At 38.7% G+C, this 18,263-nt stretch overlaps 1 protein-coding gene across 2 annotated transcripts in view; it reads left to right on the forward strand.

Moving 5' to 3' along the window:
- Positions 1 to 15,292, forward strand: part of UVSSA (UV stimulated scaffold protein A) — a 56,058-nt gene extending 40,766 nt beyond the window's left edge. For both annotated transcript variants that reach the window (XM_074865555.1, XM_074865554.1), the window contains 4 exons: positions 2,459 to 2,642; positions 3,509 to 3,620; positions 8,746 to 8,929; positions 12,935 to 15,292. In XM_074865555.1, coding sequence (XP_074721656.1) covers positions 2,459 to 2,642; positions 3,509 to 3,620; positions 8,746 to 8,929; positions 12,935 to 13,028 — 574 coding nt within the window. In that variant the 3' untranslated portion in view covers positions 13,029 to 15,292. The remainder of the gene's footprint in view (positions 1 to 2,458; positions 2,643 to 3,508; positions 3,621 to 8,745; positions 8,930 to 12,934) is intronic.
- The last annotated feature ends 2,971 nt before the right edge of the window (positions 15,293 to 18,263 follow it).

Genomic DNA, 18,263 nt, shown 5'->3' on the forward strand with positions numbered 1-18,263 from the left:
CTATTTTAAGTCCAGTTCCCAAATACTGATCAATGATATAGATAGTAAAACATAATCTTAATTTGTTTGAGATTTGGTGGATGCAGATTTGGGGGGGGGTGGGAGGGGCAAAAAAAAATATTACACAGAACTTTTTCCTAATTGGAAAGGTTGTCATGCTCACTGTTAAATGCTTCTTCATTCTCATGTAACTGTAATTTGATAATTTAGAGGGGGAGGGGAGTTCAGACCACCAAAGAACACTAGAATTTTACTATGAAATTCTGTAAGGCTTCCTTGCACACAGAAATCCTGTATGGTGTCTCTTTAGGAATGCTTTCCCCTCCTTGTGTCTGTAAGGTTAGTAACACAGAGCTAGCAGTCAGTCTTGTTTTCAGGATTGTATTAAAACTGTTTTCAGGACTGTATTAAAACTAAGCAAATAAGAAGTTTATTTCATTCTTTTATTTACTGTCTGTTGTACAATCTTGCACATAATTTCTGAAGCTAAAATACTGTACCATTCAAACATTTGTCTAAAGTCATATTGGTATATTATAAAGATTCTTAGAGCTTTTTTGTTTAGGCTATAGTTTGCAGAATTGTGTGAATGGAAACTTTTTTAACCAAAAATTGTGGAAACATATTACTATGTTTAATGTTGAACTAGCCTCCACTATAACTCTTTTGCCTTTATCCCCTAATTTACCAGAAGAAAGTTATTTGTACTTTATGGCAGGTTAGAATTTTTCTGGCACCAGCAAGGTACACTTGATGAAAAAATTATTGGATAGTATGAATGTCACTAACAAGGATTTTACTTGTTGAACATTTTTCTGTCATTTGGCAAATCATAGAATGGCTTTTGAAATTGCTTAATCCCTTTTTTAACATAGTTCTAATCTCTTTACATAGTCTTAAATGGTCAATTATTGCAGTAAAACCAGCAGCTGCATATGTTGCAGGTTGCTACAGTCAGATAATTTCCTCCACCTTTCCCCCCCGCCGGCCCTTGTCATCTCCTGAAAACTTGCTTAGATAAAATTCATCAAAACTCTTCAGGCCCGCTAAAGTAATTCTTTAAGTATTGGCTTATGTGCTTTGCTGAATTTTGAGATTGTTGTGATTAGTGAAGCCGATGTTCATATATATACGGCTCTGCAGCCTGCAGAAGGCAAAGTCTTAGAAGTAGGAATGACATCGAAGGATATCAATGAGTGAGAGGAATTGGATATGGATGGAGAAAATCCTCTCAAATCAGTCTGGGACTGATTGGGTGGAAGAGCAATGTGGAAAAAAAGGATTGTAAAGTGTTCTTTATGAAATTTAAGTCTTTATCGAGACATCTGTCATCTAGATGTCTCCATTTTGCTTGTAATGAATGCTGGAATTTGTTTGCTTACTTTAGCTGTATTTTTTCTCTTTTTAGTTCAACTATATTTTTTTCTCTATAACTTTGTATTTCATTAAATTTGGGATGGGATTGTTGTTGTTTAACTTCAGATGTCTTAAAGTTATATATCTAAGCTTAAGCTAGTCACTCTTAATTTCATGATTAGGAGAAAGAAACATTTACTATCAGAGGGGCAATCATTGCATCCTAAGATTAGAGTCTAAAATGAGTCGGGTAATTGCTCTCTGGGGTTGCTTCTTTCTCATTATAGATTATTGGCAGCCTAGGGTGACTAAAATGAGATGATATGAATACTGTTGAGAAAATTTGAAAATACTACATCACTCAAGCATCCTTGCTCCCCTTCTTTCCCACCGCCCACATCCACTGACATAGTACTAATCATCTTTGTGTATTTGCCTATATGTGTCTGCAAATATAGGTAAGATCTCTAATTTTAAAACAGATTTTCAATGGATTAGCTTAATTTCATAATTAATTTTTCATTAATTTCACACCCGTAAGTTTCTCAGATTTATGGACACTGTATAGGAGAACCTGGAAGAAAGAATCTCTGTAAGGCTCAGCTGATTGTTTGCTCTCTTTCTTGGTCTCAGTATATTGCAATGTACTGTGATTTCAGCTCCTGCTTCTCTGCTGCTACAGGAGAGCAGCTACCAGGAATAAGATTAGACAAGATCAAACTCTTTCCTCCCTGATCTATCTTCTGTGTTTAATCATAGAAGTATTTTGTTATGAAGAATGTTAACTACAGAATTACAAAGTTATTCACTGAAACTGGATGTCGGATAACTGACTCTGAATGTCAGATCGTGAACTAGAGCTAAGACTTGTAATAGGTTAGCAGGTTAAACAAGAAATCAATACTAGACAGGCTTTGGTGATATTTTAAAAACATCTTCATAACAGAGGAGTCCTAAGAAAGAATGGTAGATTCCTAGGTTTTTCTAATTCACTAGTAAATTTTCCATTCCTTTTATATGTAAGCTTACCACAGGATGATACTGGCATCTTTATGTTTTTTCTTACAACTCTGTGAAAAATTTTAATTTGTTGTTTTCCCAGATTTGCTTCTGAGCATCGATTTTGGGCACCCAGTGAAGTAGAGGAAGAAGTAGAAAACAAAGAAATAACTGAAATGTTAAAAACTAGATATATAACATTTGCTGGCAAGTTTGAACCAGTGAAACATAAATGTCGAGCACCGATGCCTGATGGAAGTCTGTGTGAAAGACAAGATCGGATTAAGGTGGGCACCAAGTTACATAACTTCCAGGATAAGTGCTATATGGAGAAGATCTCATTAAAGCATGTCCATAAAAGTTTATTTCACATTGTAAATACAGCTCAAGGGAGTGGAAGAAAATTGTGTCTGGAGAAGTTTGTTGTTAATATGTACTTCATATGGGAAGCATCCTTTTGGTAAGGAAGCTGTAAACATTTAAGGAACTCCCAAATATTTTTGGCATTCATCATAGGTATTTATATTTTAATTATTGCTGCGATATATGAGTACCTGACAGTAAAGCAGAGACGGTTAGTTGGTTGTCAAAAAATTTTCCTCATTTAGAGGCATATTTGGTACTAAGTGTTTTTAGAAACTCGGGTGTTTGAGGGGCAAAGAGATTTTATTTAACGAACTAGGTTTTATGAAAGCTAAATCCTACATAGCCTCAAATTATGAATCCTATTGAGTAGAAATGCTCTGCTTAAATACTTGGTTCTAATATCCCTGTTCTTCCTGTATTATCTGAGACTGAAGGATCTGAATGTACTAAAATACCTTAACTGGGATTGTTACAAGATAGGGTTATAGCATAAACAACACCATATAACGCAGCATTTGGTGCCCTTGTTCCAGACTTGACAGGATATGCTACCTGCCCTCTTGAAACTGGAGAGTCATATCACAAAAAGCTTATTTCTTTGAGATTCTGAATATATTAAACACATGATGTTTATGGGATCCTGATGCTTTCTAAGAGGGACTGGGAATCAAGTGTAGAGTTTTGTGTCTTGATTCCAGTGTCTGGCTTTAAGCTATGTTGAGTAATATGTAAACATTTTCTTTTTATTCAGAAATGTTGAGATTTTCTTTCCCCTTTCTTTCTGAAGTGCCCTTTCCATGGAAAGATAATTCCTCGGGATGAATCTGGAATTCCCGTTAATGCAGAGGACAGAGCCAGAGAAGAAAAGATGCGATTTGAGAAGCAAGCGGCTCAGCCAGGTTTGTGTCTGCATAACATCTTAAAAAAAAAAAAAAAAAAAGAGGCAGAAGTGGGAGATAAGCTTTAAACGTAAGTGTAATATCTGTATATGTTTGTGTATATTTTGTACACAATATTTACATCTACAATATATTTACAATCTGTAAAATAATTGTATATATTGTACCTACATTGTATCTATATGTTTCATATATTGCATCTACAATATATTGCATCTAAATTGTATCTATATATTGTATCTATGTATAGATACAGTGTAGATACAAGTTGGATAGCAATCTTAGTATACAGTTGGACAGTAAATGTGACATGCTATAGGGGGGAAGAGCTCCAATTCTTTTGTTACTAAAGGCACAGGTTGAGAACCACAGAACTGGATCATATTTCTGTTTTGCTCCTAACCACATTGTCTCATTTAAATTCCTGTTGATTTTAATTTGCAGATCATTTGCAGTGATTCTTGCTTATGTGGTAAATATGGATGCATGTGTACACAGAATAAGGTTATCATTGTGTTTGTTCTTTATTTCCAGTAGTTGTCATAATGCTCCTAACACTTCTCAGACAGACAAATTATGGCCTTTATCTTAAGGAACATGTTTATTAAGGACAATTAAACCTATTTCCTGGGAAATGCTCGACAGTAACTGTTCCCGTCCTTCTGAAAATAAGGTGTCTAATCTTGCTGGTCCCTAACAGTTGTGATTTACGTAATGTAATGATGATAATATTAGGATCACTGTGTCACCACAAATATTGGCAGAGTGGCTTTTTGTCACAATGCGGGAACTTGTTTTTCCTGTATCTATTCATATCTACCCTATTCTACGTTTCCTATATCTACTGACTTAACTACTTGTGTTTTAGAAGGAGAATTCTTGGTCCTGTTATGCTGTGCATCTGTGCAGCATTGCTGGAAAATACTCTGAACTAGGGAAGCCCTCGCCTTGGGCTTTATTGGCATTATAACTAGTCTGGATGTTCTAATAGGCATGATCTTTGTGATGGGCTTCAGAAAGGGAGAAAGCAGACCTGTGCTATTTATTTGTTTAGATGTTCCTGTACAATACTCTGGACTTTGTTTTTAAACAGTGGGGATGGACAACAAAACTAATGGCTGCCTCCTTGCATCCTGGCTGCTGCTTTCAGGTGTGGAGGGAAGGGTCATCCTCCCCCAAGATTATTTGGCCATTTTTAGCCAGGACTGCATTTTTAGCTTTGGACTGCTAGGTAAGGAATGCAGGCAATGAGAAAGACAGCAAGCAATGAATGCACAGGCAGGAAGACTTCCAAGGGGAATAAGAGACTTTTTTGCAATAGTAGAACTAAACCTCAGTAGTGATGGACAGAAGGTAGATTTTCATAGAGCACTGGGGCGGATTGCAACCAGGAAGCTACTGGTAGTTGATGGACTGCAAAAGTGGGAGGAAGATCTATCCAGCAAAGACATAGTGTATAATTGGATGGGACAGATTTGTTTTCAAAGCTTTTATCTAATCTGCCTTCCTCCAGCAGGTCTTAGTATTGTCTGTTTTAAGCTATTTATTCTAGGTGAGTGTTCTGCATTCGAATTAAACTTACCCATAGGCATTATAATTTTGATATCTTGTAATATACTCCCTTTAAAGAGTTAGTTCTCTCTTAAACTCTGACTGACTCAGTATTTCACCAGTTTCAGTTATATATATTATTAATGAGGCTACTGAACCTTCTACAAAACCTCATCAGAGCATAACAAACAGTTGTCAATCTGTTATCCAAAAAGATCTATGTCGAGTGAATGTGCATTTAAACATACAACTGACCCACCCAGTTTCCTTTAATACCAATTTGGCCATCTTTGAGCGTGCTTGGCAATTACCAATACCACACAAATGCAGCAGTTACTGAACACCTTCTGGTATTTGCATGTGCTGAAGTGCGACGTTTGCAGGCAGTTTCCATCCTTGTCCAGGTAGAGTGAAGTGCTCTAAACTGGTATCCAGCCAACAGCATGGGCACAGATGGACTGTCACAGCAAAACTGGGGCAGGGGTGTGGGTGGTGTGCTAAAAAGGGAAGTTCCCAACTTAGTTATGACAAACTAAAACTAGCAAATTAAACTAGTAGGTGTTCTTGGGGGACTAGTTTCAAACTAGAAACTTATACTCCAGTATAAAAATCACTTGCACTGAAAAATATTGATTTTTTTTTTTTTTTCCCTGTGAAATTGCCATTGCTTGAAGCTAGACATAATATTTATTTTTATTACAGTGTCAGCTTGGTGTTGTTAGAGGCTTCTCACCTCTGGCCCACAAGGATGTGTATGTTAGTCCCAAACCAGTGTTGACATTGCTGCGTTGCATTATTGAGTGCCGTTGTTAAGCTGAGATGTCATACAAAGGTCCATCCTATCTGTCTGGGGAGATACTGAAAAGGCTATGGCACTTAATTTATTGGACAAAACCTCACAGGTTTCTAAAGCCATATGTATACCAGATGTCACTAAATACTTTTATCCACTGCTTTTTGTTGCTTGCTTTTTTCTGTGCCTATTTTTATATTTGTCTTACAGTATTTTCATCAACCTTTTTTAAATGGTCTTTTGCTTGCATGTTTTGGGCTTGTGGTTTGGGAGGGGTATTTGGTTGGTTTGCATTGGGGTTTGGGTTTTTTTTTACTTACAAAAGACTTGAAGCAAGTCTGAGCAGTGCTACTATGGAAAATATACAAGTGGGAACCCACTCTGTATAGTGAGTGCTTTGGTCTTATGATTGACAACGTCATTTGCTAATGACAACAGTTTGAAAAATTTTGAAAAAACATTAAAATTGGGGGTCAGTGGCATGGTTAAATTCTTCCTACATATTTTTCCTATCGGATGGTAGGTTTATTTTCATCCTTGTGTGATTGAAGGGAAGAACAATTATGTAAAAGTAATGCAGTTTGTGTGATAATGACTGTGTTTTGACAACACTGTCATTGTTATTATAGAGTGTTTTTTAATTTAGTGTAAAATTTTAAACTCTAGCTAATGTTCACAAAATGGTGCTTTGGGCTCTTCAGTCCTGAAACAATGAATCAGGTGGGATTACGCTGACCTGCTAATCTGCAGTGTTCATCCTTTTCCAATAGTTCGCACACAGGAGCAAATTAAGTGCCTATTTTTTGTGTCAACCCTGAAGAGTATCTGGTTTTTCAGCCCTTAGTGACTTGTTAACAAACAGGTATCAGGACAGGCTGGTGAAGGCAGGCCGCTGGCCAGTCAGATGTGAAATAGCATCTCTTTACTAACTACAGTATTGATTCCCGCCTACCCTTGCAAACTGTGTAATTTTCTTTTCCCTGCTGCTAAACTCAGTAACAATGTATGAAGAGCTTTAGGGGCCCATCAATGCTCAAAAAGGCTGCTCTTCCCTGGCATTCTATTGATTTTTCTCAAAGGCTTTTAAATTGCTCCTTCATTTTACTCAAATGCTCATTTCATCTCTACTGGATGCCGGCATTTTTTCGTTGTGTTTAAACAATTGCTCCATTCACTGGGTTCCTAAACTGTGACGCCTTCTTATTACTGGGAGATAAACTGTTTAGACAGTTTTCCTTAATCTTGGATTAATCGTTCCTGTATCTGAATTGTGCTGTTCTGTATTCCTTCAAAAAAAAAAAAAAAAAAGTCTGTGAGGTCTTACGATCTATCAAGTATATGTGTTGTATTTTCTCCCTCTATACTTCTCCTGCTCAGTTCTTGCACAGCTTCATTTTCCCTGTGCTTTTTGGTGTGTTGGATTTTAATCAGTCCTTGCTTTCATGTATCATAGTAGGTTAGATCTAACCTTTCTTTGGAAAATTGCTCTGCTCTTCCTAAACACCATGTTCTCATTGCCTCTGACCTTCCTGAAATGTTGTTACCAATATTTGTCACACTCAGTGACAATCTTGGTGTATAAGTGAAATTGTGTAGTTGTTTAGGACTGTTTATTTTTCTGTATTTACATAGATGTTAGGTAAGGGTAGTAGACATTTGCTAGTACAATCTCTGTAGGCAAGAAAGGCCGTCTGACATACAGGAAACTATATGATGAATGACTGGCAATTACTGGTTATTAAAATACAGAATTCTGACATTCATGGTGAGTCTGGACTGTGTTACTCTTTGAAGTGGTACTTGCTACATTTTGAGCATATGGGTTGGAAAAAAAATCTTTATAATGCAATGCTATTTTTCTAAATTTCCCCTTGAAGATATCCATTGTCTAGCTACATTTTTACTTTCTGTTTTTTACTTTGTTCTAATATGCAAGACTTTACACTAAAGGTGAAAGACCATGGCTTTCTCAAAGAGTTCACAGTCTAAATTGTTGATGCTTTCTCCTGTGGTGGCATCTATGATCAGAATCCATTTACAGCATATGGTTGGATTCTGAAGTGTTAAGGTTTTGATAAAACTGTAAAACATGTTTTGGATTAGTTAAATTAACTGTTGTGCTATTGTCAAGAGAAGAAACTTGATTTAGATAATTAAAATGAGGAAATGTGGGATACTTAAAGTAGTATCTTTTTCAGATGCAAAATTGGGCTCCGGGCAACAGGGTCATGTTGTCTTATTCAAGAATGCTATTTAGGTGTCAGATACACCAGTTCATGGCTTGAAGCAAATATGATTCCTTGATGCAGAAAAGTTACAGTATTGTCACCCTTACTCTGCTCGAAAGTTGACATATTCCATTTTTTTAGCTTTATTTTTAAGCTTATTCAGAATTTATTTCTGGAGTTAAGTTCCTTAGCTACATTGTTGGCATTTTGTTCAATTTCTAAATGATAATCACTGTTTTATGTCACCTGTCCTACATGGAATAGTCTTCTTGGAATTTTGCTACTGTGCTACTGTGAAAACTTGACTTAAGTCTTCCTGCAGAACAGTTTTATCTACAGCAGCTAATAATACATACTAATCCCAGACTGACAGGGCTTCTTCATCAAGATCTGTCGTTTTGGCTAACTGCTTTATCCTCCCCTTCCTTTGTGTATGCAGTTTACAGCACAGTGACTCTGCCCTCGCCTAGTGGTGACAAGAACCTCTGCCTTAGGAGACTGCAAATTCTACCTGGGTTTGGAGTTTCAAAGTGCCTGCTTTTTCTTTTAACAGAGTGGCGAGATCCAGAATTCATGAGAGAAGTTGAAGCAGCTACAGGAGTGGATCTTGGTTCCTCTAAAAATAATGGAAAAGGAGGAAAAAAGAAAGGGAAGAAGAAAAAATACCCGAATCTGACAGACCTGAAGCAGCAGTCTAATACTTCTCGTTCCCGGCTTGAGAAGAAAGTCTTCAATAAGTAAGATGCTTACGTTCTCTAAAGCCTGTTAAATTGCTGTTTCCCTTTGTTTCAATGGTACTTTTTGTTTCTACCTTAACATGCACTTACTAAACAACTTTCTTTGCTAATTGCAGAGCAGGAATGCCTTCCATATCTCTGGAGGGTAAAGAGTAGCAGGCATAACCAAGGTTATATCTCTGAGAATGATTTTCAGCTAACTTATAAAATTTCCCTATGAAAGATTTTTTATTATTATTATTTTCAATTTTTTAAAAATCCTTTAATTGCTGTAGTAGCTTCTCTGGATGATCATTTATTAATCAGATGGATGCTACTTTATATGTACCGATAGTACTGGATCTGGAAAGAAGATGATGTATTCAGAGTGACACAACTGACAGCATCAGACACACTGTAGTAGTGTAGATGGAGTGAAAATGAAGTTTTTCCTTTTGAAAGCCTAAGATGGGCTTTCCTGAGCAGAACTTCAATTAATAAAAGGATCTGTCGAAAACCCTTGACTTTTGGTGTACAGCAGTGTCTTGACAGTTGCCCTCAAGCCTCTGGTGTATTCTCAGAGACCTTCCCAAACTTGTGACTGCTGCCTGGGCTTCCTGTGTATTTTCTCTCACTCTTGGGTGTAATAAATTGCTAGCAGGGCCTGATGCAGTGCCGTCCAGTATGTATCCACAGTGATCCCTTCCTGTGAGATTATTCAGTGACAGATTGCCATTGCATTTTCCTCCTCCTTTACTGAGAATGCATTCAACTGGTTAAGAAAAATATTTGGATCCTTGTGTTATGGTCCTTGTTCACTTAACCCCTGCTGTCTTTTGTAAATATCAAAGACTGGAACCTGCTGCAGGTCTCTCTTCAGTGTAAGAGTTTGGAGATGATTATTCCCTGTACCAGAGACATGTGGACACAGTATTCTTCCTGCAGTGGCGCTGTTTCTATACATCTCCCTTTCCTCCCAGCACATGTGCAAACAGTAGCTCTTGGCCTACATTTAGCTCAAGAAGAAACTGTTTGGGTGGCTGAACAAAGGTGTATCCACGACTTAGGTAGGCATATGTGAGTTAGCTTTAAATCAGGCACGCTAGCTCATATGGAAGTGGGAGCCTACCAACCCACCAAGCTGAATGGGTTTTAGAACGTATAGAATCTCCATAGGTCTGCTCTGTTATGCCATTTCTGATGCCTAGTCTTGGTTAGATGTGGCTGCAACATAAATTTGCCTAAGCATACTCTGGTGTTTATCAAATGGAAAGCAGCTGCAGCTATTTAAAGAGTTTCACATGTCAAAAATGAAGTAGTCAAAGGAAAGTGAAAAGTGTAAAGTTGTCAAATCAAAAAAGCAAAATTATTATTATAAATTCATTAATGGTGGGTTATTCCCTAAACATAGTGGATGAGTTGAACAGCATCCAAGGCACAATATTTGTTTAAACTCTATTTCCCCTTTTCTGATGTAATGGTTATAATAACAAAGCCAAATGCACATTGCTTTTAGTTACAGAAATAGCACATTTTCTGTTAAATTCTCATGTCACCTGATAATAGTTAGAAGTCAGACACATGCATTTCTAATGATCAGAATTTCATATCAGCTTTAACAAAATAAATTTTAAAAGCTGGTTTTGGTTTACTGTGGTTTGTGTTAATGATTTTGAGCGTGTGTTAGTGCCAGGCATAGGGAATCAAACCTGTCATGTTTTAATAGGTTTCATGCTTTGCAGCACTAAACAAGATGATAACCTTGGCTCCTTATAACAACCCCAAATTACTTGAAATGTATAGGTGATAAACCCAGGCTCTCGTCTGCCAATAAAGTTAAGTGAAATTGCACACAGATCATCAAAGTGGGATCTCATTTCATTTACAGTATCGCACAATCCAGTGGTGCTAATGTAAAACCTACATGACATGAAAGTGTCAAGGCCACTCTGCACTGCTAAAGGCTCACTTTTCTCCTACCAATTAGGCAATATTTGAAGTGCAAAACCATGACCACATTTTCCTTACTCTGGTAACTTTATTGGCAGAATTTTGTTAAAAGTATACCTCCTTCCCAGGTGTTTTTTCATAATGTTGGTTTTCATTAGAGTTGCTGCTGAGAAAATCTTTAATCCCACCATTTAGAAGCATTATTAAGAAGTATCCTCTGTTTTCAGATGTTTAAAAATGGCTTTTGTAATGAAGCCATTACAGAGAACAGTTAGCTAAAACAGTCAGCTTGCTTCTCAGAGAGAACCCCAGGAGCAGAGCTGGAATAGCATGTAGGGCATGCACTACCAGGTGCATGTCTTCATTTTACTGCACAGCCTGCAGAAGTATCCTCAGAAGTGATAAATGCAGACTGTGACAACATAGAGTCTAATAGCACTAGACTTGAAACCATCCACTTTGTGTGATGGAACTTGCTGACTGCATTGCTGATGTAGAAATCAAAGGAGACATCAATCAGTGCCATGTCCTTAAATGAGACATAGTCCCTCATACCAAGCCCTTAGCTGGTATCTCTCCCACATGGGCAGAGCGTCCAGGTCTTACAGAGATGTGTTAGGAGATAACTTCCTTCTTTGTAAATAAAGGCAAGGTGCCATCTGAGCACACCTACAAATATCAGCCTCAGATTTCTGAGCTTTTGTGCTAGAGGCATCTAAAGTAACCAATAAAAATGGGAACTCTAGAAACCAGTGAAGAACAAAGTGCCCTAGGCAAGATGCACTCAGCTGTAAGTGCTGCAACCATAAGTTTCTGTGAGGGCAGAGATGTATGAACAGAGGCTTCTCTTGGCTTCTGCTACTGCCTTTCTCTGCTTTCTTACTCCTCTAGAGTCGTGAACCTATTCCTCTGCCTTATCTGTTAAAGGATGTATAGGCCTGCTCTCTGTCTTTTATGAGAATCTCCTGTTCCTATTCATGCTGTCTAGCATTTTCTTCACCCTCAAAATCTCAGCTGCATGATGTTCATTCAAAAGTTTGTGGAGGGGAAAAAAAAGCAGGTGTCTTCACCCAGTTCTAAAGCATAGCAGTCACTCCCAAAAGGAGAGAAATCTCTGGGCACGATCTTTACTGGGAGGAAACAATGGCAGCAAATGAAGAGCAGCAACATGGGGGCAAACCCTCATCAGATTTAGGAGCACCAGAAAGTTTAAGAGCTCCAAAGTTCATTCCTTTATTTCCTTTTTGAATCTGAAGAACACTCCAGAGCCTTCTTCAAGCAGAGCAGGCACTGTAGAGGGCTCGAATGCTTGCCCATCACAAGGTAGCAGAGATCCTCCTCTACTTTATATAAGAATAAGATAGTGGATGTACTGTCCTGACTATGCTAAACTCTAAGCACTTAGCTGCTCTGCAGCAGTAGTCTATCTCTCTGCACAGAGATACATGACAGTCTCTGGTGTCTTCCTAAACTAGTGTTGTGCTTGTGGATTAAATAGTTGCTGCTCAGGAATGGGGATGCTGCTGGTGTGAGCAAGAGCCTTACTCTGCCCACAGCTGATGAAATGAGGTTTTAGTAACCTGTGAAAGCAAAGTTGCTGAATGCACTATAGTTACATGTGAATTGAAGAGCAAGCCCTTCCCTCACAAAAACATTGTAGATTCTGCAGGTTGGATTTCATAAGGGTTTCTGAGTGTTAGGGTTTTTTTAGATTCTGTTAAATACTTCTGGTTATTTTTTTTTTTTCCCCTGAGAGCAGTTAGGTGCTTTTAAAAAATCAAACTTGCTCTGTGTGACTATCAGACATAATGCTAGGAGGGTGGAATGCACAGCCATTAAACTGAAAGACTTTAATTTGTTTACTCGTGTTAATAAAATCATTGCTGAATGAAACTATTTGTATTGCTGCAGCTAATTTAGTTAACAAGACGAATTTGTTCAGCCTCATCAGTGCAGTGTTTAGAACCCTGGTAGTGATTAATCATAGTTCATTTTTTTTCCCCCAATATTCATAAACATTTCCTGAGATTGTGTTGGATCAACATAACTGTTTTTATTTTTTTGTTTCTCTTTCAGAGGTGCTGTGAAACGGGTGGTGAAAGCAATGAACCAAATGGACCAAAGAAAGCATGAGAAGTTTGCCAACCAGTTTAACTATGCACTGAATTAAATTGTTAATCCTCTTTGCCCTTCATTTTGTTACAAGAGAGCAACTGCACAAAACATTTATCACAGATCTTTGTGTTTACACTAAAATATTGTGCTAGGTGCATTTTTACTGGGGTAATTTTTTTAATCGTTTTTGACTTTAACTTATTTGATAATGTTAATTTTGACAAAGATGTGATAATACAGAATGGAATGCACTTAATTTGATAATTATTTGAAATGTATGTGACATAGAGCATGTTTTATGACTTTTACATACTCTGGGTAAAATGTTCGGGTTTGGGGGTTTTTCTTCCTTCCTAAGGGACTTATGTAATTTATACCTCCTTTGCCAATACGTGTCCTGTAATTTGCCTCCACTTCCATGCCTTTAGAAAAAAGATGCCTTAGAAACAATTAAATTTCTACTGGAGATAGCAACACACAGACTATTTGCTCAGCCTACTATACTAGGAAGTGTACCATGTCAAGCAGCACAGTGGCTTCTGCAGTACCTCTAAAGACCTCTTGTGTACACACAAAAAAGAAAAATCAAAACCAACTGATGCCATCAGATAACGAATGGAGTAGAGTTTGATTTCAGCAGCCTGAAATCCAGTAACCAGTTCAAACTTGGTAGCTGTGACACTGGTGAAGAAGCTGAAATAACAAATGTCATCCTCATCTGCTTCTTGTCTTCCCAAGATAGTATCCCAGTATCTTTCAGAGCTATATCTGGAAAACATGTTGTAAAAGTTTGTAGAGATACTCAAAGTGCTGCAGTGTAACTGATATCAAAAAGCTCCAGTACAAAGTGAAAGTATGAAGGTTTAAAAATTGTTCAAGTGGCATATTGTACTAGTGAACTACCTGGCTTGAATCAATTAAAATGGTATCAGGCTCAGGCCTGAGAGTGCAGCTAAGGATCCAGATATAAACACATGTATCTGGCCTCTTCTAACTCCAGAGAGTTAACATGCATACTGAGATCAAGCAGCTGAACCCAATGTGGTTTTCTTGTCATTGGCTGGGTGCTTAACTGGATCTCCCAAACCTGCTTTGCTGGCTACAGTCAGTTTCGTACAGAACCAAACATTGACCAGTTGTGCTCCTGCGAGGTTTCATACAGCTTTATGGGTGAAGGAAATCCAGAGTATCAAGGAGGACAGAGCATTTGAAAATCAATTTGAAAGTGAACTGCAACAGTCTTTGATAAAATACTGAATACAAATTAGAATGGATTCTCTACAGCACTGGCTCAGTCACTCACCTGTTGGAGGTGTTTCCTCATGCATCAAGAGACTATAAGAATTAAAAAAGGAGATTTAAACTCCTCAGTGTAGCTTCTGACCACCTCAGACAAAAGCTAATTTACAGTTCTGCCACATACCTTTTGACTTGCACAACTACTGCTTAGAAAACAATTAATGCTGAATCTTGATAGTTTATCTTGTGAGAGCTCTGCAGTTAGGAAGACATTTTCTTCTTCAACACAGTTATTTAGAAAATGTACTTCTAAACTACCAGAAATAAAATAATAGCCAGAATTTCAAAAAATATCTACTGCACTGGAAAGCAAAGCCACTTCTACAATCAGTATGGCTCACTTGGTAGTAAAGGCTTCAGGTGAAACTGTAGACAAGGACAAACCCAAGTTCTTCACCAGGTCAGTTGAATCAACTGCGAAACTGATTTTATTTCTGATTAAGGATAAAGACACACACAAAAAAAAAAAAGAAAAACAAAACCAACAACACAACCCTGCACATTTGAATGTAGCATAGATCATTGGATGCTGGGATCCCAGAACAGTCTAAATGAAACTGTTTTATCTTGGAGATTAACATTCAAAAGAGCCACCAAGGTCATTGTGCCACTATTCCAGAGATGCCTGAGCCTGCACAGGCAGAAGGTGTTCATTTATAAGACATATTTTCTCTCTTCCCTGTAAAAAAAAGTGAGGAGTTTATATTATGCCGTGGAACTTAACCCTTCTTTGCTGTGGACATGAGATGTCAGCACTAGAAAATCTCCAGCAAACAGTAGGTGCACTTTACCCCATGGAGTTCCCATTTTGGGCCTTTAGTAAAATAAAAAAATTAAAAAAAGCCCAAAGACTAAGACTGGAATGGGAATGGGTAGAAATCTGTGAGAAAAAAGTGTGCTTAGTATGTAATGCTCCATATTGATGCTTTTCAGTCCCATCAGTTCTAGAATTATCAACTGAACCTTCCTACCTGGACCTGAGTGTCCAATCGACCAATTAAACCTGATCCTATGGTGTGAGCTATATGTTCTTCCCCTTTATTTATTAAAAACACACATGCATGCAAAAAGGTGTTTTTCTAGAGTGCCTCTTTCACACAGAAAGATAATTTGCAGAATTAAGGTTTCCCAGCAAGTGACTTGGGAATGGCTAACTCAGACATAGGTGCATGGACTTCGGGCCAGATTAGTAATGACCTTTTTTAAAGCTCCTCTACTTCCCTTTATTTGTTGTGGTTTTATTGCAAGAACTTTCCTTGTCAGGTGGGGAATATACCCACCTGGATATGAATTGTTGCTAATAAGCATTCTTGTTACACCTGATCAGACCTAATTCAGAGGATTTGGGGAGCTTTCTCCTTTTCCCGGGTTTATCTGTAGCTCTGCTGGAGGACAAAAGGCATCTCCAGAGATACAGCATACCTTCATTAAGTAGAAATCCTTTTAACTTCAAAATAAATGAATCTGCTTTTTAGATACATCACACCTCTTTGTGCATCACTTACAGCAATTTACAAATTTGAGCTTTCTGAGCTCACCAGCTTTTCAGACATCTTAGCTGCTAAACGGTCTGTGTGACATTTCTACTGGAACTTTTCTATTCTGGTCCTCAGGGCTTCTGGGAAAAAAAAAAAAAAAAAAAAAAAAAAACAAAAAAACACCAAGAATCATTCTCATGATCTCTGCTGTGTGTTTCCATCTTTATAACTCACTCAAATGCCCTTGCAATTGTACTATAACATACTTCTTACTGGGGATACTGGATGATTTCCAGGTACATAAACACCTTGGATGATTTGGCCCTGGGAATGTTAAGGTGCACAGTTGTAATACAGGTTGAATGTTCTGTATTTCTAAAAGGACACAGTAACTCTGAGCTGAAGTGAGCTGTGCTGATGCATCTAAGTTATCCTTTTATAACTAGTGCTGTTTCAGTGATAAAACAAGAACTGAAAGCAAAGACTTCATGGTTGTTTTTACCGTGCACACAGTCCATCTGGGAAGTAAAAGCCTGGAAGGAAAAGACTATAGTGTGTACAAATTTAGTGCTGTTTAGGGTTGGAATGAAGGGTCTGGCCCTCTAATACAAAGCACATAGTGACATAAATGAACTTGGTATGGAGTTTGTGAGCAGGGCTTTGGAATAAAAACAGTCCTTTAGCACATCTCCTCTGAAGTTACTGAGACAGGATGATGGGTCCATACTCATCTTTTCCATGATACCTTACAATTTCATTTTCTCTAAGCTTACTTGAGGCTTGGCTTTAGCAATCCAGGTCTGGCTGAAGATTTCTATTAGAAAACTGTAACCCTTAAAAGCTCTTAGGAATTATGTTTAAAGGATTTATTTGGGGTGTTGGGGTTTTTTTTTGGAAGCAAGACAAAGACACAGGATTTGTAAGTGGTTCTGCATGGACAATGTATCATGCCATGTAAAACAGTTTGCAGGCTAGGGAGGACATCAGTGAGTTCAAAGTGGACAGTATTGAAAAAAATCTTTCTTTTGTGGAAAACAAAAAAAAAAAAAAAACAAACCTGTTTGACTTAAAGTGGCTGTGGAAATGGACAATAAGGATGTTCCTAATTATAAGGAGCTACTAGCCAGAAGCAAGAAGTATTGAATCTCAGGAACCCAGCCAGCAAAAACTCAGATCAGCACGTATCAAAATAGTTTGGCAGAGATAGCCATCTGGTGGCCTCTAACACACATGGAAACACCTGGCTGGTCACACAGCTGGGTCTGTAGCATATCCAGTGCTATTAAACACATTAATGGTTTTAATCATGGAGGTCACGTAAATATCCCTGTAGGTTACGCATTAGGAAAGGTAAGGACATCTGGATGTTACAGCCGTCCTTCAGTGATGAAAACTGGTCATTTAAAACCATGAAATTATACTACCATATAGAATCACAGAATCATCAAGGTTGGAAAAGAACTTGATCATCCAGTCCAACCATTAACCTAACACTGGCAGTTCTCAACTCCACCATATCCCTCAGCGCTGGGTCAACCCAACTCTTAAACACCTCCAGGGATGGGGACTCCACCACTGCCCTGCGCAGCCCATTCCAACGTCCAACAACTTCTGGAAAGAAATACTTCCTAAGAGCCAGTCTAACCCTGCCCTGGCGCAGCTTGAGACCATTCCCTCTTGTCCTATCACTTGTTCCTTGGTTCAAGAGACTCATCCCCAGCTCTCTGCAACCTCCTTTCAGGTAGCTGTAGAGGGCGATGAGGTCTCCCCTCAGCCTCCTCTTCTCCAGACTAAACAACCCCAGTTCCCTCAGCCGCTCCTCGTACGACATGTGCTCCAGACCCTGCACCAGCTTCGTTGCCCTTCTCTGGACACGCTCGAGTCATTCAATGTCGTTTTTGTAGTGAGGGGCCCAAAACTGAACACAGTAATCGAGGTGCGGCCTCACCAGTGCCGAGTACAGGGGTAAGATCACTTCCCTGTCCCTGCTGGCCATGCTAGTGCTGATGCAAGCCAGGATACCATTGGCCTTCTTGGCCACCTGGGCACACTGCTGGCTCATGTTCAGCCGGCTGTCAATCCACACCCCCAGGTCCCTCTCTGACTGGCAGCTCTCCAGCCACTCCTCCCCAAGCCTGTAGCACTGCTGGGGGTTGTTGTGGCCCAAGTGCAGCACCCGGCATTTGGCCTTATGGAAACTCATACAGTTGGCTAACTGCATAGGAAAACTTCATGCCATTACAGCATAGTGTGACCATGGATAGTGGCAAATAGACGTAGAAAGGGGCCTTCTGCAAACTAGCCCGAGGAAGGTCTAGGTATCTCAAAACTACAGCCCAAGAAAGGCTTAAGTTTCCTGGGCCCTCCAAGGGTTTGTACATGCCAGAGCAGCACTGGCCATCCCACCTAGACCAGAGTTCTTGCTTAAGCCTAATGAGACCCAGGAAAAGAATTGTATGAGTGCTTGAGAAGGCTTGATCTGGCATGTATTTTCACACCTCACCTAACACCCA

This window comes from Strix uralensis, chromosome 4 (genome assembly GCF_047716275.1).
Source record: "Strix uralensis isolate ZFMK-TIS-50842 chromosome 4, bStrUra1, whole genome shotgun sequence".
Lineage (NCBI taxonomy): Eukaryota > Metazoa > Chordata > Aves > Strigiformes > Strigidae > Strix > Strix uralensis.